Raw genomic sequence first — 27,835 nt, 5'->3', positions numbered from 1 at the left:
TACCATAAGAAACGTCCTTCTAGCTAAACGGTAGGCAACGTCGTTATAAAAGAGACACGAGCAACAAAGCTGTTTGATTTCATGAATAATACAAACACTTACAGCCTGACTTGCAGTTATTGCATGTTCTCGTTCTCGGTATCTGAAAAATACTAAACATAAAGTTAGTGGCTTGACAGAACAAACGATCAGAAAAACAAACAAACAAACAAATACCGCATTTTTGATCGGTAACTGTTGTCATGTAAGAACAACTGTAATAATAATTCGAAAATACAATCATGACAAACTTAATGAAGCTTGTGTATGTGGTACGACCTGTGTTTGCAGAAGATCTGTTAAATTCTGTCAAAACTTGTAGTTTACGATGATCAGCAGAAGACAGCTGTTAACTGCAAACATTTTACATTTACAGGAAAGGCTTTCTTCGATGTTGACGTTAAATTGCTGTCAGATATTTCAAGTAGTTTTATGAGAAAATGTTTTGTATTCACAATGTTTTAACTGCTACAAGAAGACACTTTTATAACATCCCTCAATGTTATAACAGTGCCAATTACGTATAGGTACAATAAAAGAACTAATATAAATGTTTAATTTCGAATGCTTAATTGAATGATACGGTAATCAGCTCTAGTTCAAATAGACCGAATATAATTCAAAGATATTGCAATACTCTGCCAGCGTACTGCAATTCCTTTTCGTAACTTTATTAAGTCAAATGTAAAATAAATTTCTTTTTTAGTGTTACTCGCTATTGACGCAAGATTCACACATTTGAGCGTCCAATAGAAGCTAATCCATATTAACATGTCAAATAGTTTGTGGTATCTATAACGTTACTAAAGCTGGACACCCCTCATGCTGGACACCCCTCGCTTTAATTCAAACTCTCCCAATTATTGCTAACATCGATGGCAGAATATACAAATAGAATTTGATTCGCCGGTTTTGGAGTGGTCAGTCTGAAAGAATTAATATAAAAGGTGAAGATGAATGTTTGTGTTGAAAGACAATCTATTTCTTCCATTTGAAACATCTTGAGGAGCACTTTACTGTCTGAAAATAAGGAAAAATTTAGGCATCATCGTTCTAATGAGTAAAGATGTCCGTCATTAAAGCATGGACTGTCTGGACTTCCTTTAGATATTCTTAGTTTCGCAAAATGACAAGTTAATAAAATGTATAAGTATTCATGTTAAACGTCATAGTCTTTGTTTGTTTATCCGTATTTGTATCATTCGTATCATACGTATCATTCTACGTATTTGTTTGTGTACATTTTCAAAACTACAATGCAATGCATTTTGGGTGAACAAAGTTCATTTAACTACATACAAAAGCCGAAACCTAGACTAGTGGCCTCCAAAACACGAGTAAAAAATTTTATGAGTGTAAAATTAACAAAACATGCTTACCCTCACAATTCGTTCCATTGAAACCAGATGTGCAGTTACATTTATACGAAGATCCAACACTTGTACAAGTACCATTATTTTGACATGTTTCTTTAGCACAGACATCCATATCTATAAAGGAAAATAGGCACGCAGCGCGTACATGTATGTAGTTAACCTGTGAAATAAATGGACGCAAAATGAAGTAGACACAGACAACCTCTTCATAAAACCGGGTTTTTATCAAACCTTGCAAAACAAATTCTTTTCACGTCAAATAATAAACTATTATTGCACAAGGTTTAGCAAGATACCAAGAACTATTTCCCCTTCAGCTTCTTTATTGACTGCAACGTTATCGGCCTCATCTTTGCTATGGCAGAAATCATTTGACCTTGGTCTAAATAGTTGTCAATATAATGCACAACCTCGTCAAATAATGGCTAATCATTTGCATACTTCAAGGGAGTTCTCACAAAAATTTCAAAATGTCAATGCTTTCGCAGTCATAGCTAAGACATAAAGATACTATATCTACCGTAGAAAAAATACAAAGTAAAAAAGATACAATAAAAAGAGATGCGAAAATCAGCAAATATACTCACATTGGCAATTCTTTCCGATGAAACCAAATTTACATTCACATTGATAAGGAGATCCATTGCTTGCACAAACACCGTCATTTTTACATGGTTCTTTGGCACAAGCGTTCATGACTTAATGTAAAAAAATATTTATACAATACTTTGCAATAAAATGTTTCTTTAAACTGTGGTTTATATCATAATTGCCGGTTGTCTCATATGATTCTTTTGTTTATGTTATAATTCAAGCTTTGCCATAAACATTCAAAGTATGTTCGTGAAATACAACACGTGTCAGTTACAATGAGTGTGAAACTACATTCTATCCAATATTTAAAGTGTCATAATCATTTCCAGTTAGAAGTATGACCAACACACACGCAAGTGTTTTTGTACATATCACTACACAAATTTCAAGTTTTAAACGAACCTTTACAAGTTTTGCCTTCAAAACCATCAGCACATTCACATGTGAAGTTATCGCCTTTGTTTGTACAAGTACCGTTGTTTTTACAAGGACCTGAGTCACACGGTGTTGGCTTTAACTCTATAGAAAAAACATCAGCTTAGAGCAAATAATAGTTTCTTAAGTTAACGCATGAAACACGCAAATAAAATCACGTAAATTTATTTGAAGAATGACATCTTTTTTCAGTCTAAACAAAACGTACAAACAGTGGGATCGACACCGTTTTACTCGGCGAAAACTTATATTATCTGAGTTAAACTTTAAAAAACTGTACCCTACTGAGTTATCCTGAATGTAAAACGTTAACGTATTTGTCACATCGCTTGAATCTATCGCAGATTTTATCTTGATGAGCAATCGTTAACTGGTACACAACTGAACATCAATACGATAAGGACAATGAGATTACATCATTTCGTATTCTTGCATGGATACTCTGTCCTACTCTGCTATTACAAAAGGCAGGGCTAACCGGCTAACACCAAAACTTTTCTACTATTCAAATGGTAAGAATGAGCGAGAAATGCGTGTAACCCACGCTTATTATTCGTGAGACGCGAGTGTAGTCAGAATTTAAAAAAGACTGAACAAAAAACAGCTAAGGAACTTTCGGGAGCAATGTAATTTGCGAACTGTTAATGAACATATAATCGAGGTAAGTTCTGAAAATATATATGTTTTTAAAAGAAGCGGATAATGAACGAAAAGTGTTGTACATTAAAGATTGCCAAAATACATTATAAATTTTAAAATTGTAAATTTTACTTTTATCTATCATATCATATGCTTATTGAGATGAAGAAATCAAGATGGTATAGTGCTCTTAATTTGTTCAAGTCGTTATTATGATTTGCATTACGTCACCATATGTTTCATACATAGTTCTATGAAATTCTCAGCTTTTTAAATACTTTTATAAACCATTCCCTGAGTGTTTCGATTTAATTATCGATGGCAACATTGAATTGTAATTTGGCGGTACAACCCAAACACTTCGGCTATGTTTTTCACCATCCTAACTTATTTTATAGCGCTTTTTTGCTCTTTTTACACTTTTTAAACTAGGATATGAGAGCAACTTCATTTCGAGTTAGGTCTAAAATTATTTTTACAATTGCTCTATTTAAAAATGTGTTGGAACTGAAATATTACTCTTGCCCACTTACTAAAGCAAGAAAGGTATTGTCTCCTATTTTAATAAAGTGCAAGAGCAAAAATATAAAAATCAATCTAGCTTTTAAAAAAATGGTATTCTTGCATGTAGTCTGGGTTCTATAACCTATGTAAAGCTATTTGAAACTGTAAATCAAGCGCTTGCAGTAGTGTAGCTAACCTAGTAACTTTGCCTGAGTTTAGAATGCTATGTTTTACATAAATTATATGTTGCACTCATAATGCTTTACAATATTTTCTTTTACAAATTCACGTGACAGCTATTTTACTACAGAAACATTTTATGTGGTAAAGAGCCTTTGTTTTCAAAACTGATTTTTGAAAAACTTTGCTGAAGGAACCCGACGTGTTAAAAATTGGACAAAGGAGTCTTTTGAACGTCTTATTGTTGTTTGTGCGTTCGCAAGCTGTCTTAGCCACTAACGCTTTAAAAGATAGCAAAATAAGACCTCTCTCCTATAGCCTTACTTAATTTTCATGGCTTTCACACTTAGATATGTATGACTCCACAATAAAAGTGGTTTGGGTGTTGTGTTTCCAAGTTTATCAAAAGTCCAGCAAACGATTTTAGTAAAAGCAAATCATTTATTTATGGGAAACCTTTTCTTATTTAGTATCCAGATAAGCAGATTCTTGAAACAACTGAAACATTCTCGCCCGTCAAAGGCTAATACACTTACACTATTACATATAATCATAGCGCAAAGTTGTTTTAATAAATTAAACGAGCGCATATGCCACTTGTACAAGCAATATAATAAATTAAACGATGAGTAATGCTATAAATTATGTATGAAATGTAGGATTAAACGTAGAGTATTTTAATACAAGTTTAAAATAAGACAGACTGTTCGACACCTTACTAGCTATGTCACGGAATGTTTAACCATCTTCAGCTTCTCTCACCGGACAGACAACATTGTAAGTTGCAACGTAATAATTGTAGTCGCACATGTGTACTTGTTATTCAGTGTACATTATGTCAGACCTATTCAAATGAAGATGACACGTTGATGTTTATGTCAATTGATTGAACCATACGATCAAATATTGCTGAAGATATTTATATTCAAACGCTTTATCGTGATGTATTACAAAAATAATTAAATCTTTAAATAGAAGCTTGTTTGACTTGATATTTATGCGACTAAAGATTAAAGATAAAGTATCAGTACAAGAGATTTCGCGGCAACTATCTTTTTTGTATACATACTTTCTATACGATAGTCGAATATTAAATAGTATAACCATGAAAAGGATATTTTCAGCTCAAGAATGCATTTTACTGGTAGAGATGATTTTATAGATGCTGTATCATCAGTGTTTATTTTGAGCTGTCATGCGTCTCAAGTCGCATTGATATGATAATTAGTGTGACAAGCAGCTAGAGAAATAATATTATTTTCAACAAATATACAAAATAGTATTTCATGCATTCAGGTATTTTAAAAAATTAACATCGGCTTAGATAATAGCTATAGATAAGGTAATTCACTTGCTTTTGTCAAGTGAAAATACGATAGCTTCGGTGTATGCAAGTCTTAAAAAGCTTCAATGGCGCATGTAAGGGAAGGCAACAGGAACGTGACCCACTATCACCAATATTTCCAATTATATGTTCTTTATATACTTACACAACTTTAAAGTGTTATTAATATCAAATGTTACGTATAATATGGAAGTGACATTATGGGAATGTTAGCTATAAGTTCTTAATTCATCAAAGACATTTTATAATTTTTCAAAAGAAGCAACATTCTCAAGTTGAAAGACAGACTGTTCTACAATTTACTGGCTATGAAACTAAATGTTTCAGTTTCTCTTACAAGACTGACAACATTATATTTTGGAACTAATGATTGTGGTGGAAAACGTACTCGTCATTCAGTGAAATTTGTGTAAAACTTATTCGAATGAAGATGACACGTTGACTGTTCTTATCAATTGATTGAATCATGCGATTGAATATTGCTGAAGGTATCTCTATTGAAATGCTTTGTCAAGATTGTACTACAAAGACGACCGGACGTGTTCACTTACAACTTAATTAATCTATTTTTAAAAGAGTAACAAAAAATAGCTTTTAAATATTTCAATAGATGTATGTTTTCATTTGATCTGCATTTCACAGATGAGCTAAAAGTATCAACATTTTGAGAATTTAATCTAACTTCTTTGGAGTTGTTTGAGTTGAAAAGTGGCTTTTACTAAGATTTAAAGGGATTTTAAAGCCTTTGCGATGTGCAACTAAAGTTTGTGTGAAGTAGCTATTTTCTATTCGTTAGAATATCAAACACAACAAAATGCCAGCTGTGATATTAACTCCACGTACAAAGTTGCGTGCGAACTTCCAGTATTGTTTATACCTTAGTACTGATTTCTTGTTTAAATTGCTGTTCCGCAATTATACATGATATTATTACATTTGCTCTTCAGTAAGAGCAAAAAAGTATTTATAATGGTGTGCTGTATATTTAAAAGTGCATACTATGTGTGCAAATAATTTATAGGATGCTTATCGCTAGTGTTAGTTTTGTTGAGTAATCATGTCTCTCAAAGTCTAATTGATATGGTTAGTGTGATAACTGGCTGCAGTCAAGCTGATTTTACGCGATCCTAGGTATAAGCATACCTAGATGAAGATCATTCTAAAGAACACACACCTCGGCAACACATTTTATCCCAAACACCAGAATAAGAAATATTTTTGAAGTTTTGCAAAATTTGTAACTCTGGGGCCGGTTGCACGAAGCCTTGATAGTGTCATCCGTTAGATAGCAAAAATTTTCAAACTTGTAAAAAAGGTGTTTAATTATATTTTTCTTACGATAAAAAAAATTTGTAGTCTTCGAAACAATATTTTATTTTAGTGATTGAACTGTTGAAATCGTAAATTTTTTCCTTGTGCGACATTTTATGAACGCTCAAAAAAATTTACTATCCAGCGCTATTCGGCCTTCGTGCAACCGGCCCCTGAAATTTATGAAAATAGTCTTTATCACTTATGGTTCGTGCAACCAGTTAACAAACAGACATTGACACACACAATCTCTTTTGATATGAAGATAAGCTAATTAAATTACTTAGCTAACAGCGACTAGTAAAAAAAGGTAAAATGATTGCTTTAGTATGTGCTGGGCTTAATAAGCTACACTGGCGCCAGCAACAGTATGCAAGAGGAGCAGTCAACCTCTTTCTCCAATATTCCCCATTGAATGGTTTTGGTCATATCATTTAGATAGTTTCTTTTTACAACAATTTTCTAGTATTTTTTAGCATTCATTCGAGGAAAGATGCTTTACGTATCGCTTGTGTTCTCAATTTTAATGTACATGGTGATTTGTGCGATGACTGATTACATTGCAGGTCGGAGATGGAGGTCGTGAGACTCGTGAAACAGTGGCGTTGCTGGCGAAAAATAATTGTCTGGCTTTGTAACACCTAATACAGAGAGATTGAGCCTTGAACCATCCCCTTATTTGCAATACAATACAGACTTATTGAACGTTCTTCTTTAGATGTTAATAACAGGATGCATCAAAGAAGCCGTTTCTCTTGGAAGTCTGCCGACGTTTAGAATTTGCATGATTTATCCCTTAGGTAGCCTGAACGCAATTGAAAAGAATTTCACGCTTCAAATTTGCAATATACGGTTACTAACGTAGCTGTAGTTGCCTTTATAGTTCTCTGGTGATCCTTAATGAATTCCAAATGCTGCTTAATCATGCAACATTCTGAGCGTTGCCTGATTTCAAAGAGATTTTAAGAAACACCCTGTATTATAGTTTTATACCTGTAAATTCATTGGCATTGTCATACAGGTTATCAGTTCAGTTGTAAAAATTTATATTTGTTACCTGTGTTTGCATGTGAAACCAGCTATGTCTTACATATTTTGCAAAGTTTTACCATGATTACTTCAAAAGTACAATATATTTTGCTTGCCACTCGACGAGAAGATGACAACAAATTACTCGTGGTATCAGCTGCTGCTACATATTCATACATTAATTGAACCATCATAGATTTTTCTCATCATATCATTAGGTTACTGATATACAACATCAAAAGGACAATACCAATACATTGTTTCACGTGCGTTGATAATGCGTCTGACCTGCTCCTGACTCTTGTTGTTTTAAATCACAAGATATCAACGCTATTCAAAACGCCAATAACAAGCACGCATAGGCTATTGTCCCAAAGAAACACTTTTCTGCTTATTTTGCTTTACTGTCGTTTTACACTCGCCTCAATCGTGCTCTTGCGCTTTGTACCAAAGCGGGATTCTCAAAATTAAGCTTGGTCATTTCGTACTTTTGGTTGTTAGCCCTCATCATTGTAGGATGAACTTTACGCATGGCGTCTCATTATACATTCAAATCTTCGTAAAAATTTGAATTTGATTCAATATTTTTTCTTGTACTCGTCATATTTGCGAGAACACGTTTATTAATAGATCGATAGACTTGCATTATGGATGATTAAATGGACTAGATTATAAAAAGGCAAGACGATGGATGGATGTATTTTATCTGCTGGCAGGAGTAAGCTAAGGATTGAGAGCTAGCATTTCATACCTTCAAAAGATAAATTTTAATGTTATGAAGTGTGAGAAATTTAACAGTCGACTTGTTTACGTTTAGGGTATACTTGATATTTTAAGTACAGTTACAGAAACATGATACTTCTTCTATAGAGTATATCTATCATTTCCGTCCTATATTAAGTACTAACGGCAATAAAAACAGTCATGTTGCGTTAAAGTACAAAAACGATCAGTAGCCAGAGCAATGGGTACGAAATGACAAGATTACGAAACGACCTGACACCTTCACTCTGGTAGAAGAGGAAGGAAATTTTTTTGAAATTAGGTTTTTTAATAGTGGCGAAAACGACTGAATATTGTTGTACATTAATTGCAGGAAGTGTTGAAAAAGAAGTTAGGTGTGTATTCTATATTATTATACGTTCCGTAATTATTAATTAAACAGAAGTTTTTAGTCCTGCTGAGCAGAAAACGTACGGCTGATAACTACACTACTGGGTATACACGATAAAACGTGCAAAGTACAAAGCTTGGACTGTGAGATGAGAAGGTTTGACGGTTCTCATCCGCGTTCAGCACAAACCCATACATGCATAAGCGCAGGTAGAGCAAGACTATTATATGTCCTTGGGAATCCTAGCTTTATCACGAGGATAAAAGAATATTTGTGACTATCACAAACAAAAACGATATAAATGATGTACGCTCGTGAATGTCAAGTCATCAAGGAGGATACAAAACGGTTCAATTGTTCATTGAATAATAATATGGCGCGTGGACGCCAGACGTTTTAAAGTGTCTATGAAATGAAACTTTGTTAAAATAGATTCTTTGTTAGTTTGAAAAACTAAAATATACCAGTCAATATGCACAATAAAGAATTCAATTTTGACGAAGCGATTTTGTCACGTCTTAAACCAGGCATTTTAATGCCATTGTTGTATTTTACTTGATGAGAGAGTGGCTCGGAGAATATCTGCTCTTGTGTTTGAACAAAATATTTTGACATTGTCAGAAGATAAGCTTATGCTTTTTCCCGAAATATAGGATAATGAAGAAAGAAATTGTTCTATCGTTTAGCCGTATCAGTTTTAACTGGTGACCAAGTGCAATTTCGAAGTACACAAAGCAAACGATGATGGTATTTCATTGTAGGATGTAAAGCCAAATTTAATTAATTCTTGAACTTCATGGCAGATGAATTTATTTAACCAGTTTAACTTACAACATAACTTTTTACTCAACTGTTTCAGTACTCATATTCACATTACAGTGAATTAACATTAGGTCCACTTCGTGTGCACCTGGCTACCGTTAGCCAATTCACCATTCGTATTGGTCAAAATTGGCAATTGACTGGCTGCCTTTATGCGAATCACATGCCTAATTAGATACGCGTGGCACGAAGAAGTTCAATGCTGTGGCTCTACTGTATATTCACTATAGAGTCTATACTGTACTAATAACTGTGTTACGCATTTATTCTGAGGAATTTTATAACTTCATGTCATTCATAACATGGCAAATGCTCTCAAAAAATGGAATTCAGTTTAATGTAAATGGTTTGAACCCGGGAGTATCGTTACATGTTTGTAAATGTCGATCGTCCAGGCTGGTATATTCCTTCTCAGGACTATACCAACGTAGACGATCTACATTTACAAACATGAAATTCAGTTCATTAAAGGCACATTGTTTACAGTATTGAGAGATAGAAAGACCAGCAAAAGTATTAAAGTAAATTTAGTATTGGTAGTTTATTCAATTGTCGCATTTGTCAATTAGCGATGAGTTTATATTGTATAGGTAATAGTATAGTTTCAAGTTCAATTGCGGACAGACATGAACGAGCAAGCTTTTTAAAAAATGTAACAAAATAATATACTCGTGATATTTTATGACTGCGCCGCGTTTCGCTCTGTCTTGTTTCGCAACACTCTATCGCTTCAGAAGGGCTCGTTGCGCGGCCCAAAATATAAAAACTTAGACAATTTTGTTATTATTCTTTGCATTGTTTTTGTAGCAATTACACAACTGAAACTGTGGAAGTTCTTGTTTACTACACATTAGCCTTTCCCAATGCAGACGCTCGTGTCTTCCAAACACGGCGAGAAGTTTTGACTTTATAGATATATAGAATGCATGTGACGTCTTGCACTGGCAAATTTGCTTACAACCATTGATTCAAAAAAGATCAAGCACAAGCTAAAAAAGATTCAAATTTTAAATTCAAAAAGCTGCGTTTTCCATATGATACTTCTTTCAGAGAGACAAATTCTATCCTATATTAAAATATAGCATGACTATAACATATACATTAGTTCATGAACCTCATTCAAATTATGCATTAGTAGCAAAACATAACTAAATACATTAAACTATCAACTTTCGCATTCCTTAACATAGCTTGACTATACTAAATACATTATTTCATTAACCGCCTCGTTCCTCATAGATTGCCACCTTTCAACTTTAGTAGCTCCACAAAAATACAATGTTATAAAACAAGCTTAATGGTCTGTCGTACAGTTAATCAAAATACAAAATATGAAAATCCTAAAGATAATTACGTTTCACAAAAATCCATATATCATATTATTGATGCTTTATGGAAGAATAAGAACAAGCTACAGCTAAATATCACACACAATTGTTGTGTTTTAGTCTGCGCCACAATACCTTAAATGGCAACTAAAAGTTGGGATTAAATTGTAAACAAAATATGGACCGCAGTTTATGACGTTAATAGCATTTGACCATAAGCAACATTTACTACGCCAATGATAGCAGACTTTTCTGGTCACATTTCCTTCATCCACAGTGGGATGAGTTCCATTTAACCAGCCAGGGGCATGCGTACCACATCGATTTTTTGGAACGCAGGATTCAGACATTTTTGTTCCAGCTCCACCACCAAATCTGTACCATCCTTTTGAGAGACGTCTGTCACATTTTAACTTTTTACCATGCCCATATTTAACATTTCTGCTTCTCTGTTTCAACCATTTGTAACTTTTGCACACTTTATAACGTGACTTCATCACAACTAAATGCAATGATGTAAGTTCATGTGTCGAATTGGAAGAACGCATGGAGTTCATGGGAAAAACAAAAACAATAAAGGAATGATGGAAAGCATGTCTGCTGTGCTTCATTCACATAAAATATGCATAAACGTGAAGTATTCTAACCCGTAGGTGCGTCTTGTGTGCAAATATTTTTTCATCGTATTTTTTGTATAATGAGAGCTCATGTATTGGAGTAGCCGTGGCTATATTGCACAATCACGATACAAGTGCGCAATGCAGCTCGGTTCACAAACTTTCGACTAACAAAACCGAAACTTGCACTAGTGGCCCTGCAAAACACGAGTAACAAAATTATGAGTGTAAAATTTACAAAACATGCTTACCCTCACAATTCGTTCCATTGAAACCAGATGTACAGTTGCATTGATAGGAGGATCCAACACTTGTACAAGCACCATTATTTTGACATGGTTCTTTAGCACAAGCATCTATATCTAAAAAGAATAATAGGTACGAAGTGCGTATGTAGTTAGCATGGCAAGTAAATGCCCACAAAATGTAGTAGATGGATAAACATAACTCAAATGATACTATGTAATAAATGTCCTTGACGTGGAACATTATGTGGGTAATACAGAGAGCCTGGATACAATTGACAACCTAAAAAGTAATATGGCAGAATCTTCCTCGATATTTGCTAGCTTATTGAAAATATTTTATGATGAAGCACGGAAAATTTATGACTTCAGTACAAAATACTTTGAAGTTTTCTCGTTCATAATTGTACAGTAAATTAATTACTGAATTTGGCTTTTGCATTATATTAATGATTATTTGGACTTCGGTCATTATTAACCACCTCAGTTTTGCTTTGACAAATAACATTGACATCGGTCTGAATAGTTCTTGATAGCATGGACAACCTCAGTTGTCGCAAAAATTACGAATTGTAAATTCTTTCATACACATTCAAATTGTAAATTCAAAGGAATATATAATATATAAGCTGGAGTAGAAAAAATGTAAAAGAAATAAGAAATTTCACAAATATACTCACCTTGGCAATACTTCCCAGTGAAACCAAATTTACATTCACATCGATAAGAAGATCCATTACTTGAACAAACACCGTCATTCTTACATGGTTCTTTGGCACAAGCGTTCAAAACTTAATGTAAAAGAAATATTTATAAAGAACGTTTTGGTGATATGCTTTTAAGTTGTGGTTTACTTCATAATTTGTGGATGTCTAATATCATCCTTTTCTTTATGTCATAATTCATGCTTATGTCATAAACAAAGAAGATACTTTCATGAGGTATAATATGTGCAATTTACGATGAGTTTAAAACCAATTTCTATTCATTGTCTAAATATTATAATACTTTATACGTTTTAGTTATAAAAATATAAGACCTATATGGCACTATTTTATACACACATGTCAAAGAGTTTTTGTATCAATGACTGAAAAAAGTTCAAGATTTAGACAAACCTTCACAAGTTTTCCCTTCAAAACCAGAAGCACATTCACATGTGAAATTTTCTCCCTTGTTTGTACAAGTACCGTTGTTTTTACAAGGACGCGAGTCACACGGTGTTGGTTTTAACTCTATAAAAAATTATCAGATTACGACACATAAAACTTTCTCTAAATAACATAAAATACAAATCAAATCACGTAGAGCTTATTACAATGACAATTTTTATTATAAGCACAATCTACACACAATTAACGTAATTGACACTGCTTCATATTAAACAAAACTTAACATGATCCACTAATCTTGAATATCAATAAAAAGTAAATTTGAATTTCATTAACTGCGCTAACTATTGAGAAGGATTCGCGGATAAAAACTGTTTGCACTCACCGAAAACAAATTAATTTATTTATATGTTATTCATACGTTCAAAAATTCCATGCTTGAAAGTCGTCAATATGCAGTTAAGACTTGAGAACAGTCCATTCATATGCCAACGGCTTGTCACAAGTTCAACATGAATGTTGCAATAATAACCCGTGTCATCACTGACATGCGCAGTTTTCTCAGTAAACTCGCTGACTAAGAATGTAATACAACATACCTTCACAAGTTTTTCCTTGATATTCTTTCGTACAATTACAAGTGAAATTATTTCCTTTCTCGATACAAACACCATCATTTTTACACGGGAAAGACTCACAAGGACCTATAAACGTATTTGATTAGTTCATATAGCATTTCTTAGAAAAGTTTTCATACAACCATTTGATAAGAAAAACAGATGAAACGTGTTTAACAAACATCAAATATACAGCTGTAAAAGGTTGATCTTCTTATGATAAATCGTGATAATTTGTGCTTCAAAAACATTTACATTTCCTGAATTATTTACATCTAACTTTACCAGGAATGCACCTTCAAACAGCACATTTCACGTAGCGATATTCAAAATAATTAAACATTTAAAAAGCCAATGTCATTCTTACCTTTAGAAGAACAGTTTCGATCTTCGACACACGCCATAGCTCCCATATTACACGTACTAAAGAAAAAACACCAAACGAAAAAAAATTGTAGTGAACACAATAAACTATTCATATAATAATTCTTATCAAAAGAAAGAAATATCTACCAGGTTTTACATCGTCCAACTTTGACATTTTCCCCGGCCTTATAATACTTTCCTTCAAAGAAACATGTGCAGTTCTTCATAGGAACACAATGATTCTTGTCGTCCAAGTAAGATCCTTTGGGACAATGACATCCGGGAATGCAGGTTTCACTGCAGTTTAGACCACGTGATATATCACGACATGTTTTTGCACAAGCAGATCCGCATTCAGTGAAAATTTCTCCTTTGTTACTGCATGTTTGTTCTACATAGAAAATGTGATGCACATTTAGGGATGATTGTAATGATTTATGAAAAACTAAATTGATCTTTTTGTATTACCATACACACTTTTTCTACTTGAAGGAAGAAAATATTGTAAATTTAAAGAGTTCTTCTTACCACATTCCTTGAGTTTTGGATATAAGTAAGTTCCCTTAAATCTCCAGTCAATAAGACCACCATATTCAACACAAAGTTTACTGTAAGCAGCAAAAGCGTTACAAACACATTTCATTGGATCTGTGCAGCGACATGCGTCATATTTACAATTACTGATCAAGGCGGCTGGATCAAAATAACGGTTACATGCACCATGGAATGGTGAAGAACGATCGGCCATCAAGTGACATTTATCAATCACAGCTTTCTTTTTGAAATCAGGGATGCATGGTGTTGGTGGTGGAGCACATTTTCTACTGTAGTGATGGTCGTCGCCTTTACGACCATTGTTGTTGCCACATAAAGATGTGTTGCAAATCATTCCTTTGTATTTTCCAGAAACTGTCACCTTTAATTCCCTCCGAAAGTCCCAACTTGCTGACATTCCGATATCCGCAGTAAAAATCAGCCAACTCCTACCGGGATAGGTGATCTTGAATCCTTAAACAAAGATATTCGTAAATTTTTATTTCTCAATTCTCAAACTGATCCCTGAGTCTTATTACAATGGAGGATTACTTTCTTTTTAACCCGGAAGTTCTGAAACATGCTTTATTTATTTAGCTTTAACCATTATTTAAATATATGTAATAAAAACAAAAGCATTGAAACTCTTACCACGACGGACTATTGGGAATTTTGACAACCTAACTCCATTTATATTCGCTGTACCACGCTGACGTGTCAACTGAATGAAGTATCCCGCTATAATTATCTTAACAGCCGCTGTACAGGTCACACGCCGTCCACAACGCTCATTCTTTGTAAGGACAGTAAAAAGTTTGTTTTTTTCACAATCTTTTGCAAACTCGTATTCGCAATCTCCCATAAAATCAAATCTTTTGCCATCGAATGAGGTGTAATGAGGATCACCAGATGCATAACATGTTGCTTAGTAAAAAAAATAAAATCAAATTTGTTACAAGACATATGAACTTGGATTATTTCTGTTACTTAAACAAGTAGCTCGAAAAGGTATTGCGTCTTGAGTGTGGAGTAATCATTTACAGTTGAAACTTATTTAAATGACAGGCATTTTCATTATTCCGGATTAAGAGGGCTTCGCTGTTTGCTCAGTACTCCCACTTTGAGCCGTGCATTCTATCTTTTCCAGCATGCCGAATAATTGTATCAATTTTAATTTTATAAAAGGATTGTTAAAAAATAAATTGACAAGTAGAGGGAAGAAAATTTAATTGTTATATGAACAGAGCAATCCAAATGACGAAAATTTTAATCCGGTGAAAGGACTGGTGTTCAGCTTCCAATTTGACAAAACAATTTGAACAAACGGTAGTGGCTTTTGAAATCAGCAAAGAATAAAATTAACTATGAGCGTTTTGTATTCTTACTTTGAGAATGTTCACAGTTGTAACCACCAAACTTAGGCTTGCATTTACAGGTGTAAATGTTGCCCAATACGTTGCATTGTCCACCGTTTTTGCATGGATTTGGCTTGCAGGGATTTGCAACCTCTAAAAGAAAAACAAAATATAATATTTAGACTTTCTAATCAATAATAATAATGCCGACAAAAAGTTATATAAAAATTAATATCCACTAAAACAGAGAAAGCCTTTGTTACCTGAAGAAGCAGTTATAAATAGTGGACGTATATTAAAATGAATATAATGTATTTAAAAGGTATGTGTCTGTATATAGGTAATGATGGTAGAGCCTATTAAATTTTAGTTTTACATGGTATTATGATTTGTGGTTCGTCTCCATCTTAAACCACATGAGTACTGTACTGCAAGCATTTACAATTATTTCATGATTTTCAATCACTTGTTTTCATAACCTTTCAAAATATATCGACTTTGAAGTCTTATAACAAATTATAAGTTAAAAATTTACCCTTTTCACAGTGAACACCAATGAAATCTGGAAGACAAATGCATTTGTATGATCTGCCATCAACAAGACATGAGCCACCATTTTTGCAAAGAGAACGATTACAAACTCCAACTAAATGAAAATTATAAGACATCTTCATTGATATATCTCAAACCGAAAATGCCGGTTGCCTTGATCATGTTAAAACCCAAAAATTAACTGTCATAATTTTTGCTGACAGTAGTAATGAAAAAACACCATCAAAATTCGCAATTTTTCCAGAAACACTGACTTTTTCAGAAATTGTAACATTTGCGCCATATATATGTCGCATAGAGTATGTCGTGGTCATTAAACGTGAAGATGGAAAACTAATCTTTAAAATTGTCTATTTATGTGTGGAGGTATTAAGCTCTATTTTACCAAGCTCGAGGTTTAATATTGAAAAAGATCAGATCGATTTGCTGTTGTACAGACCGAGCAGTTGGAATTTGTACAGTATAAAACGATTAAGACTCCAATTAGGCGTTCACTCAGGCTACTCAAGAACAGAGTTTGACTTGCAGCAGTATTTTATGTACATTATGTCTCATTACTTTACGTGGGTGAGATAATCAAACAAAGATTTTTATTGGTTCAAGCCTTTGGTAGGCCAAGCCGGAAATGTTCGCTCATGCTGTACTTTTCAGGCTTTCTCGTTCAATCAATTTGTTATATGAAACATGTCTGCTAAAGGTTGCGTCCTGCAACCTTTGCGAACTTAGTCGCTTGACATGCACAGTATTAACGATGTCTTGTTACAGTAGATAAGCCTTTTATCGTCAACATCTTTTTTCAGTAATAATTAATGAAGATCTTCTTCAGAGCGTAGTAAAGAATTCATATATCACGATAATCAAAATTTAAGAATGAATTATTTTGTTAAAATCAAGTATCACTACACCTACTTCTGATGTTACAACATTTTCCTTTCCAACCACTTCTACAGATACATCTACCATAGGTTGGTCTTCCTCCATTACGACATTTATTTCTATTGCATGCTCTTGTTCTGCGTAAACTGTATGGACATCTTCCGCCACAGCTTTCTTTTCTAGTCTTGTATCTTGTTCGTGTCTGTACACCTGCACTTCCACATTGATGATTACATGAGCTCCAACTGGTCCAACTGCTGACGAGACAATTTCTTCGACGTGCTTGATTAAGAAATATTTGTTTTATTTCAATATTTATTTACTTAATACTTAGATGCGCGAGTGCTGAGTAGGTATTATATTTTTATTGAAACATTATAAATTTTTTTACGTCCTGTTATTTGTAGACAATAAAAGAACATTCTAATAAAAATGCATAAAGAAGCTATTGCGACAGTAATATGCAATGAGGCAGTAAATGTTTGAAACTGTAATCATGGTTTTGATGAGGTAGCAAATGTTGAAAACTGTAATCATGTTAATGAAATTGGATTGAATATAACTGGAGCGCTATTCCTCCGCAATAAATTGAAAACAATAATCAGTCCCAATCTTCTTGCACAAGGCAAGATAAAACAATAACACAGCACCTACCTTTAATGTTGCAACATTTTCCTCTCCAACAACTGTAACAGATACATCTACCGTATGACGACCATCCTCTACTGAGACATTTATTTCTGTTGCATGATCTTCTTTGGCGTAATCTGTATGGACATCGTCCACCACAAATTTCTTTCACAATCTTTCTTCTTGCTCGTGTCTGTACACCTGCATTTCCACATTTGTGATTACAAGAACTCCAGCTGGACCATGAACTGACTACACAATTTCTTTGACGTGCTTCAAAAAAAATTATTGTTGTTTTTCAATGTTCAGATAAATTTTACTCAACACTCAGATAAATGTGCAAGTGTTACGTTTTACAGAAACATGAATACATTGTTTTATTTCGGTCTTTAGTAGACAAGTACATTAAATTTTCATAAAATTGTATAAGCAACCTCCTATAAGCTACCTAGCTAATGTTTAAAACAGTAATAAGGATTAAGAATAACTCTGAACTGAATAATACAGTAAAAAAACAAACAGTAGTCCCACTCTATACAACATTTTGTTAAGCGCATATCTTATTGCGCATGTGATTAACATAGTGGCAGCCAGTAAATTGCATTTTCTGACCAATAGAAGCGCTTAAGTGGCTTGCCGCAGCCAGTATTCGAAATAAATATACAGCAGCAAGTTGCACAGTGAAGTGAGACTACTATACTGTGCTGAATGCCACCTTCCGCAGTAATTTAAAGTCAATGATTAACTCTAATCTTTCCAGGCACGCATGCTATTTAAAACCTACGTTTTTCACAGCACGTTCCTGTGTAACAGCTTGAACAAATACAACGCCCATAGGTTGGTCTTCCTCCATTACGACATTTATATCTGTTGCATGCTCTTTTATCCTTTAATTTGTATGGACAACTTCCGCCACAACTTTCTGGTCTAATCTTGTATCTTGTTCGTTTCTGTACACCTGCATTACCACATCGATGATTACAAGAGCTCCACGTGGACCATCGACTCACTACACACTTTCTTGGAGGTGCTTAATAAAAATTTTAGTTTTGTACTATTTCAATATTGTATATTTTCATGAAAATGTATAAACTGTTCCGACAAAATCGCGAGTGTTTGAAATAATCTTCACGATTTTGATGATGCAGCAAATAATTGAAACTCTAATCATAGTTACGATGAGGCAGAAAATGTTTAAAACTGTAATCATGGTTATAATGAGACAGCAAGAGTTTGTAACTTACAGTTAACTTACAGTTTGTAACTTAACATAACTCATGGCTATGGCATTGAACTGAATACAACTGGACGGCTGTCTCCCGTCATGGCTTGAAGCCAATAGCCTATTAGTCCCAAGATTTTTACGCACGGTGCAAGGTAACGCAAAACAATATAACACCTACCTTTAATGTTGCAACATGTTCCTGACGAACAGCGTAAACAGATACATCTACCATGGGTTGGTTTTCCTCCATTGCGACACTTATTTCTGTTGCATGCTCTTGTTTGGAGTAAAACATAACAATGTCCGCCACAACTTTCTGGTCTAATCTTTCTTCTTGTTCGTGTCTGTACACCTGCATTTCCACATCGATGATTACATGAACTCCATGGAGACCATGGACTGACTAAACAATTTCTTCGACGTGCTTGATAAAAAAAATTATTGTTTTCCGATGTTCAGATAAATTTTACTCAACACTCAGATATATGTGCAAGTGTTACGTTTTACAGAAACATGAATACAAGATACAAGTAGACAAGTTACAAGTACAACAAATTTTCATAAAATTCTGTAAGCTACCTCCTATAATGAGGTAGCAAATGTTTCAAACAGTAATAAAGATTAAGAATAACTCTAAGCTGAATACCACAGTAAAAAAACAAACAGTAGTCCCACTCTATACAATTTTTGTTAAGCGCATATCTTATTGCGCATGTGATTAACATAGTGGCAGCCAGTAAATTGCATTTTCTGACCAATAGAAGCGCTTAAGTGGCTATCCGCAGCCAGTATTCGAATTAAATATACAGCAGCAAGTGGCACAGTGAAGTGAGACTACTATACTGTGCTGAATGCAACTGGAGGGCTACTTCCAGCAGCAATTTGAAGCCGATGATTAATTCTAATCTTTCCACTCACATTAAAATAATGTCATTCAAAACCTACGTTTTTCACAGCACGTTCCTGTGTAACAGCTTGAACAAATACAACGTCCATAGGTTTGTCTTCCTCCATTGCGACAATTATTTCTGTTGCATGGCCTTGTTTGCCGTAAATTATAACGTGGACAGCTTCCGTAAATCCATTTAGAGGAAGTTAATTTTCTAGTTCGTATCTGTACTCCTGCATTTCCACAATGATGATTACAAGAACTCCAGCTCGACCAAGAACCAGGTGTACGACAATAACGTCGTCGAGGTCGTCGTCTTCTACGTCGCCAAAACCACCAGCACGATGCATCATGCACTATCACAACGACGACAAACAACATGAAAAGTCTCATTTTATATCAAGCAATATTTATCTGCTGCAGATTTTACTAGCTATGTCACTTTATATTTACTTGATAATCTAAAATACCAGCAAGCTATAAAAATGCTTTATTGCTCAGATTGATTGAATAGATGTTGGTGCATTCTTACATCCATTTAAGCCTGTCGCACCTTCTTCTTAACGTTGGTTAGGAAAGTGGTCTGTTCTTTTATATGCTCTGTCATAAATTTGCATTAGCTAAAGTATAACAATGCTTCCTACTAAATGGGCAGTGTTTTCTATTATTTTTACAGATTCATGTGTGTACATGTCTACAGGTTGCTACAGACGCGTTTTGTGTCGCAAAGAGTTTTTGTTTTCAGAATTAAGTTTTAAAGAATAATTGCTGAAGGAACCAAACATTTTAAAGATTCAATAAAGAGTCTTTCACAAACTTTCTATTGTTCTTTCTATGTTTGCGAGGTGTCTTTATTACCGCTACTAAATTTTCAACGCTTTCACATTTTGATAAGAAGGACTCGACAATGAAAGTGGTTTTAGTGCGCCGTTTCTAGTTTGCCAGATTGGTAGTAAAAGATTTTTATCAAATCAGTCGTATTTAACGGTAAAAAAGTTTCATATTCATTACTAAAATAATCAGATTTGAGTCGCCCATTTTTGCTAATCAAACTTTTTCTGCGTATGTTTACAAAAGCATATGATATTGATGGAATTCTCTCAAAAGTATATCATTCGATATCAGTGTTATTATTATACACATTTCATTACAAGGGCTAAATTAGAAATATCTTTAAATTTTAAGAATTGCCTTGCTTTATATAAAAAATTGACAGTTGTCAGCAATAAATTAAAATAAATTCGCTATTTGCATAATAAGTAAGATCGCAAATATTCCATAAATCGATAGAATCTCGCATTTCAACACTTTTGAGAGGAGACAGCTTTCTCATATAGAAAGACAGGTTCTTCCACAATTTACTAGCTATAACAATGAATGTTATACAAACATCAGTTCTCTCACAAGACAGCTAGACAATCTTGTTATTTGCAAAGTGCAACTAATGATTGTAGTCACACACGTACTTGTGAAATCAGTGCGAATTATGTCAGACTTATTCAAATGAAGTGACATGTTTACTTTTCTTATGATTTGAATACACGATTGAATATCGATGAAGATAACTCTACTGAAATGCTTAATCATGATTTCACAATATAAACATCTTAAATATAACAACAAAAATTGCTTTTGAATATATAAATAGATGCATGTTTTTATTTGATCTCTATGCCACTTAAGAGCTAAAAGTTACCAAAATTTGAAAATTTAATATCTCTTCTCTGTAGCTTTATGTGTTTCCTACTGGCTTTTGCCGTAAAGACATTTAAAGACATTACGAAACACCAAATGAAACTAACGTTTGTGTGCACTATTTTCTATGTGTTAGAGTATCAAATAGAATATACATATAAACATTTTAAAATTGCGTACAGATAATTTTATTTGGATGCTAAATCTCTGGGAATTTTTTACATTCATTCGAACAAAGATGCAGTGCGATTGTGATTATTGTGTGATGTCAAGTTGCACTCAATATCAGACGTGAGATACATGAAATAAGTGTCGTAGCAGTGAAAAAATCTTAGCTCAGTTCGCCCTGGTTTAACATGAAGAGTACCGGAGGTTTAGGACATTAGCAACCCCTTGAACTGCAACACAATACAGATTTATTAAAAATATTTTATTATACTATGCTTGTAAACAACGGTTTATTACTTAAAGGCTAAAAATTCCAAATTGTTACCTAAATTTGCATGTGAATCCAAATGTTTGATGTATCATGAAGCTATACCTCACACCACAACTTTATTATTTGAACGTCTGCTGCTAGACAAGAAGACGACAACAACAACAAATCACTCGTGATATCAGCTGCTCTTAAGAAAACTTATGTATATATTGCTTGAAGCCTTCGTAGTTTGTGTCACAATATCATGAGGTTACTCATGCACAACATCAATGCGAGTATACCCATACATTTTTTCATATTCTTGTCTGCCCTCCTAGATTTAAAATTGCACGACTTGACGCTTAATAAAATGCCAATAAAAATATTACGGAGTAATAGAAACACAGTGTTTTTTTTTAGAATCAAACGCTATCACTAATCTGTGATACAACGTGTGTCAAGAACTAGAGGAAGTGAATTCAAAACAATTTCTTTAACTCGCCGGATCATTATCACTCTGTCAATCTCGTACCCAGGCTCTTTACATTACGCTCCTGGGTACGAGGTTGGAACTTTATAAACTACATTTTAAATAATGAAGGGTTATAAGAGGCAAAAATGAATGGATAGTATTGTACATTGTACAAGTTAAAATGAAAGAACTTTGACGCACATTTTAAATTATTACATTATTTTCACTTACACTAAATTTTTATGTTGTCTTTTTGTGAATAAGCTATTTCAAATGTGCTTCTTGAAAACACGATTTTCATCTCAATTAATTATAGATGGTTTTTATTTGTGAGAATTTTCCAGTGAGGTCAATCATTGGAAGTCTTACTACCTACTTCAAACGATCGTTTTTTTAAACCTTGCGTTTTGTCAACTTATCAGTTTTTCAACGTTGGTGTCAACTGTGTAATGTGAAATTATTACTATGAAAAACACAAGCAGCTCTTATTGATTCAATTCAAAATTATCAAAATATCGCTGTCAATGGTTGCTTATAAATCTTAAACAGATTCCGTGAGATGTAAACTCTTAATTTATGTATTGCTACTACGAATTCATGCTTCGATACCAAGATCTTCAAAACGATTTATCAATTTTTCATTATCCACCTTATTTAGGATTGACACAGAACTTCTCTTCTCTCTAATCACATTAGAAACATGCAGTAATTTCACATGTGGCCACGATCTATTCAAAATACACTGAACCTCGATCATTTGCTTTACCGTTATTACCAATAGCTTTCTCAAACTTTTCATCAACACATCGAATATCTTGACTACTGAAGTTAGACATACACACTCGACAAAACCAATGGGAAAACAGCATGCAGGTAAGTTGTTTAAAAATATATGATCTATATCCACCCACATGATCAGAATATAAGATTGGTTCAAGGGTAATGAAAGAGATGATGTTCAAGTAACTCAATTTCAAAGCACATTTATCTGGATAGTGTGCAACCATTCCCCCAGGAAAGAGAAAACAATGGAATTTTTGTGCCATTGGAAGACATTGCATTGTAAATAAGCAAAATGCTTTGCTAAAATAATCCAGCATGGTGGCCATAACGTAATATGTAGACAAAAGACACAAACAAAGGGGACAAAAAGGTAGACAAAAATATAAACGCATAGGTGGCATTAAGGTACACATAAAGGAAAACACAAACTTTTCCAAAAAGATAAACACAAAGGTAGACAACAAAGGTAGACAAAAAGATAGACATAAAAATAGACACAAAGACAGACACCAAGGTAGAAAAAAATGGGTAAATAAAAAAAGACAAGAAAACGAAAAGACATGTAAAGCACAGAGCCGTTTATTCATGTATTCAGATGTGTCGACAACTTTTTTTAAATGTACGATTGCCTAATTACCTTCAGTAAAACGCTTTAAAAGAAATGAGTCGAGCAAAAAAGAACATATGAAGAAGCACCTCCCCCTAATTAAGGTTGACACCAAATAGACAGCAACATACACAAAAATATGGACATTACACGCTTGGCATTTTTGTGCGCAAAATTAGAGAATTAGAATGTGCCAAATTTTATTACCGGCGCGCGACATTTTTCGAAGCTTGGTAACGAATTCATCGAACAGCAAATTCCTTATTTTTGTCGATGATTTTCCAGCAAACGTTTTCCTTGAGCTACTTGGGAACACAAGAGTGCTATAGAGGATAACTAGGGGATCATTTTGATATCTCATTTGCTATGGTTACACATATAGTTTTTCAACAGACGAGCTTCTTGCTGGAGTGTTTTTGGCGAAATGGCGTCGGTTGGCGAAATTTGATAATTTAGTCTAACTTCGGCTTGTATAGGTTTCTTTATCCGATCATTCTTTTGTTTAAATTTTGGACATTTGGTAAGATAAATAGTCTTCTTACAATCGTATGTTTTTTGTTTTGAAGAAAATGGGATAATTTAGCGTCAATCATGCCGTTCCGCAAGGCAACGAATTACAAACGATCAATGTTTGGGAATATATGCGCAACAAAAGATTGGCAAGGGAAGGAGATATGAGCAAGCAAAAGAAAGCAAAATGTGTGTCTAAGAAGCTTAAACGTCTTGATGATAAGGTACAAAATGTTTAGTAGTTTTATTTGAAATGATCTTTGCTTACTCGATCTTTTCTTATGTCAATAAGTCAATAACATATGCAATATTTTGACATGATGTGTCGAATTTTGTAATGATAGGCTTATTTTTTAATGAAAGATTGTTTTATACAGAATCGACATATTTAGCGCCAAGGCGTACGATTTCAGTTTAATTGTATTTTTAGTTTGAACTGTTTGTGCTTGTATTTTATATCAGAATATGTATGCCATTTTTGTGCTGGAACTGTATTCATAAATTTTACAGGTAAAGAAATTGGTGAATGAAGTAGAAGAGTTAGATAGCATCAGGACAGAGTTCATTGAAGGTGGAAGTAGGCAGGAGGAACAAGAGGAGAAAGGTTTTAGCATAGGCAGGAAGGCAGTTGTTAGGCGAAGAAACAAACCAACTGGGCAAGGTTTTGTGGAGTCCACTGGTCGAACACGCAGGATGGAGACAATGTTGGCAGCTAATGCCATTCATGGAGGTAGTAAGGATGATACAAAGCCTGGTACCGTTGTAATGTTGGAGACATTAGAAAAAAAGTGCAAAGTGGGTGATATAGTAAAAGGATTAGAAAAGTGCAGTAAGTTTAAGAGCAAGGTTTTTCCAAAAATTTACAAAGAAGATTTGAAGAAGTTCGAAAGATCAGATGAGAATATGTTAAGATCGATTGCGGTGTATTATAGCAAAGGAGTTATGGGCAAAGAAAAGTATAGAAGAGTTTATAAGGCTAGCTCATATGAGCAGATATGTGGTAGTAAGAGGGCTAAACGTGCTAGTGTTGCTAAATGTCCCACCCCTCGGCTGGTTCCCTATGATAGATTAATGCAATACATTAAATCTATTGATATTGGTAAGTTATTTAGTGTTCGTGAACATCTGTGCAATGGGTTGGATGAGTGTGAGAAGGTCAATGGTTTTTACAGAGATATAGAAGATATTCTTGTTAAGCTTGCAGAATTTTATTTGAACATTGGTAAGTATATACTTTTCAACTTTAATCAGCCAAACTCATTTCATGTTGCTATTGGTGAAGATGGGGCCCCTTTTGGAAGAGATGATTCAGCATGCTCTTGGCTGGTAAGTTTTCTAAGCATTGGACATGGCATGTTGAGCCGCAATGAAAATTTCCTGCTCAGTACAGAGAACTGTCATTGCTTATAGCAATCATTCTACGAAAAAACAATTATTTAACAATTGCTTTTTGATTTGGCATTTTTTGTGATTTGTTACAAAGCAAAGTAATTTTATGTACAAGCTGAATGAAGACAAAGATTTTTAAAATTAGTTTTTTGTTTGGTTAAGTTGTAATATTGTAATTGTATATATACAATGTAACAAAAGTATTTAGTCTTTTATCACATTAGGACAAGTATAATCTGTGCAACTTAATCTTACCAGAATATGTACATGTTAGAGCATGCAATCTTTACATGTGCATACAATCAAATTTGCATATATTATACTTATCTGAATTTTACATTGACTGATATTTGTGTAGTTTAACTAATTTTTAAACCTTTGTCAACTTTAATAAAACTCAAGAAGCCAGAGGGTGGTGTCCTCATTAAAAATTTACTGTCTAGTATTCGCAGGCAATGTGCTAGTTTGCCCTATTTTTGTTTTAAAGCAGGCAATGCAACAATTACCAAGAGCTAATAAATGGCTCAGTTGTTAGTCAGGTTTCAACTTTTTTATTTGAAATAAATTTAAAAGGTATTTGTAGATCTCTTTGTTTTTAGAGGGATGGCATGAATTAGGTTGAATTTTTTCATATTTTTTCTTAATTTTTGAATGAGTTGCTTCTTTTGCTGTTTGGAAAATTTTATGTTTGTTTGTCTTTATGTACAAAATAAGAAACTGGAAGGCTCATCATTGAATAAACAAAGTCTTTCACCTCGTTTACAATAACTGCTGCTGTTTGACCCTTGCGACGTCCGCTAAAACTTCGCCTTAGGTAAGCAGCAACATCTTCCTTGGACAAGCCAGACAACAAAACAAGCAACTCATTCAAAAGGCGCATGGAGGTGAAGGATATCACCTCAGCCTTCTTGTTTTTAACCTGGTAACAGAAAGGAGCCACAAAACTATCCAAAGTGCGAACAGTACGCATTATGGTAGCAAAAAAGCATGCGGAGTAACCCTCGTAATTCCCCATAATATGGGTTTCTGATGCTTTTTTTGCCACCAAGTCGTCGACGAATCCCCATTAGCCAAATTCGTGACTCCTCCTTTAAGAGCTTAGCTGGATTGATAGAAAGTCCCATCAATCTCAGCGAACTATTGTTGTGTGTCGAAGTTGACCTCTGCAAGTTGAAGCATAGCTTGTACTTTCTCGACACACCGCTTTGAGACAATTTCCACATTTTCGCATTGCATGTCACTTGCTACTGCGAAAATTGCCTCTTCAACTTTTGTTAAGGAGGAAGGTGGCTGTTGAACGGCGCTATTGTATATGTCTTCTTGATGTAATTTTTCTTCTGCTGAAAATCGCACATTAGAAACAGCCGCCATCTTCATTAATTAATTATTTTAATTAATGAAGACAGAAACTAGACACAAACGCAGACACAAAGGTAGAAATATTTTGTCGTTCGTATTCTCTAGGTAAGTGCAACAAGATCAACAAAAAATTTTGCCATAAGTTCAGTGAATATTATTATTAGATAATGAGACATTCAGAAAAAGCTTAGCTACCTTAGCAATATTCAGGAAAAGTTTAGTTACCACATATGCAAATTGCTTCAAATGGTTCAAACTTTAAAGCTTTTAAGTACGTGCAAACGCACTCAACATGCTCACTAAAAATGCGCTCAAAATTGTAGACTTAACATGTTAAGAGCATCTTCACACACACGTGTTGAGTGGTTATGAGATATGTTGAACGGTGTTTTCATGGTTAATTACATGACAATGGAAAATGTTTATCAATCATTTTTTGAGTAAAGTAGCACTTCCTTTTCTTCTATTTCCAGCCATTACCACCACTGTTATAGACATCTTCGGACTTGCTATCACCATCATCGAAATATTCAGTGCAATGTAACATTAATTGATTCACATCCGTGGCAGGATATTCCATAATGAACTCTGATTAAGATAATGATCTGTAAAAACCTCTCGTCTTTGTCGTTATTATACCACTGCTTCATGGCGATTTCAATAAAATTTCCGTTTTTAGCATATCCTGAGCTTCTCATTTCCATTTCAGTTTAGATATTTTAAACAAAAAAAAGAACAACAATCGCAAACTTCGTGCGTTATAAATACAATCACAACAAAATGGCCGAACACGAACTTTTCTAATTTCATATATATTCGTGCGTGAATCTTCATTATGAACTTTATATGATACACATTTAAGTACAAC

At 34.0% G+C, this 27,835-nt stretch overlaps 2 protein-coding genes across 3 annotated transcripts; one reads left to right on the top strand and one right to left on the bottom strand.

Annotated features, from left to right (window-relative positions):
• Window positions 1-467: 467 nt before the first annotated feature.
• Window positions 468-20,308, bottom strand: LOC124450751 (neurogenic locus notch homolog protein 2-like). 2 transcript variants are annotated; one of them, XM_047001393.1, is made up of 16 exons: window positions 19,791-20,308; window positions 19,024-19,269; window positions 18,405-18,650; window positions 17,645-17,893; window positions 17,024-17,272; window positions 16,098-16,208; window positions 15,593-15,715; window positions 14,859-15,131; window positions 14,202-14,681; window positions 13,821-14,064; window positions 13,675-13,730; window positions 13,290-13,394; window positions 2,412-2,528; window positions 2,003-2,113; window positions 1,419-1,529; window positions 468-1,059 (listed from the first exon to the last, which is right to left on the bottom strand). In XM_047001393.1, the coding sequence occupies exons 1-16, from the start codon at window positions 20,125-20,127 to the stop codon at window positions 881-883; spliced, it is 3,237 nt and encodes a 1,078-aa protein (XP_046857349.1). In that variant the 5' UTR covers window positions 20,128-20,308; the 3' UTR covers window positions 468-880. The 2 variants fall into 2 exon arrangements, with proteins under 2 accessions (XP_046857349.1, XP_046857348.1); XM_047001392.1 differs by lacking the exons at window positions 468-1,059; window positions 1,419-1,529; window positions 2,003-2,113; window positions 2,412-2,528 and adding exons at window positions 10,379-11,218; window positions 11,585-11,695; window positions 12,259-12,369; window positions 12,697-12,813 and having other exon boundaries at window positions 19,791-20,306.
• Window positions 20,309-24,109: 3,801 nt separating this feature from the next.
• LOC124450756 lies at window positions 24,110-25,945 on the top strand. Its single transcript, XM_047001397.1, has 3 exons — window positions 24,110-24,185; window positions 24,276-24,443; window positions 24,730-25,945. The coding sequence occupies exons 2-3, from the start codon at window positions 24,351-24,353 to the stop codon at window positions 25,627-25,629; spliced, it is 993 nt and encodes a 330-aa protein (XP_046857353.1). The 5' UTR covers window positions 24,110-24,185; window positions 24,276-24,350; the 3' UTR covers window positions 25,630-25,945.
• Window positions 25,946-27,835: the final 1,890 nt, after the last annotated feature.

Source organism: Xenia sp. Carnegie-2017, unplaced genomic scaffold, assembly GCF_021976095.1.
Source record: "Xenia sp. Carnegie-2017 unplaced genomic scaffold, XeniaSp_v1 HiC_scaffold_24, whole genome shotgun sequence".
Taxonomy (NCBI): domain Eukaryota; kingdom Metazoa; phylum Cnidaria; class Anthozoa; order Malacalcyonacea; family Xeniidae; genus Xenia; species Xenia sp. Carnegie-2017.
Note: the sequence above shows the minus strand (reverse complement) of the source record. Positions and strands in the feature narration are given on the sequence as shown.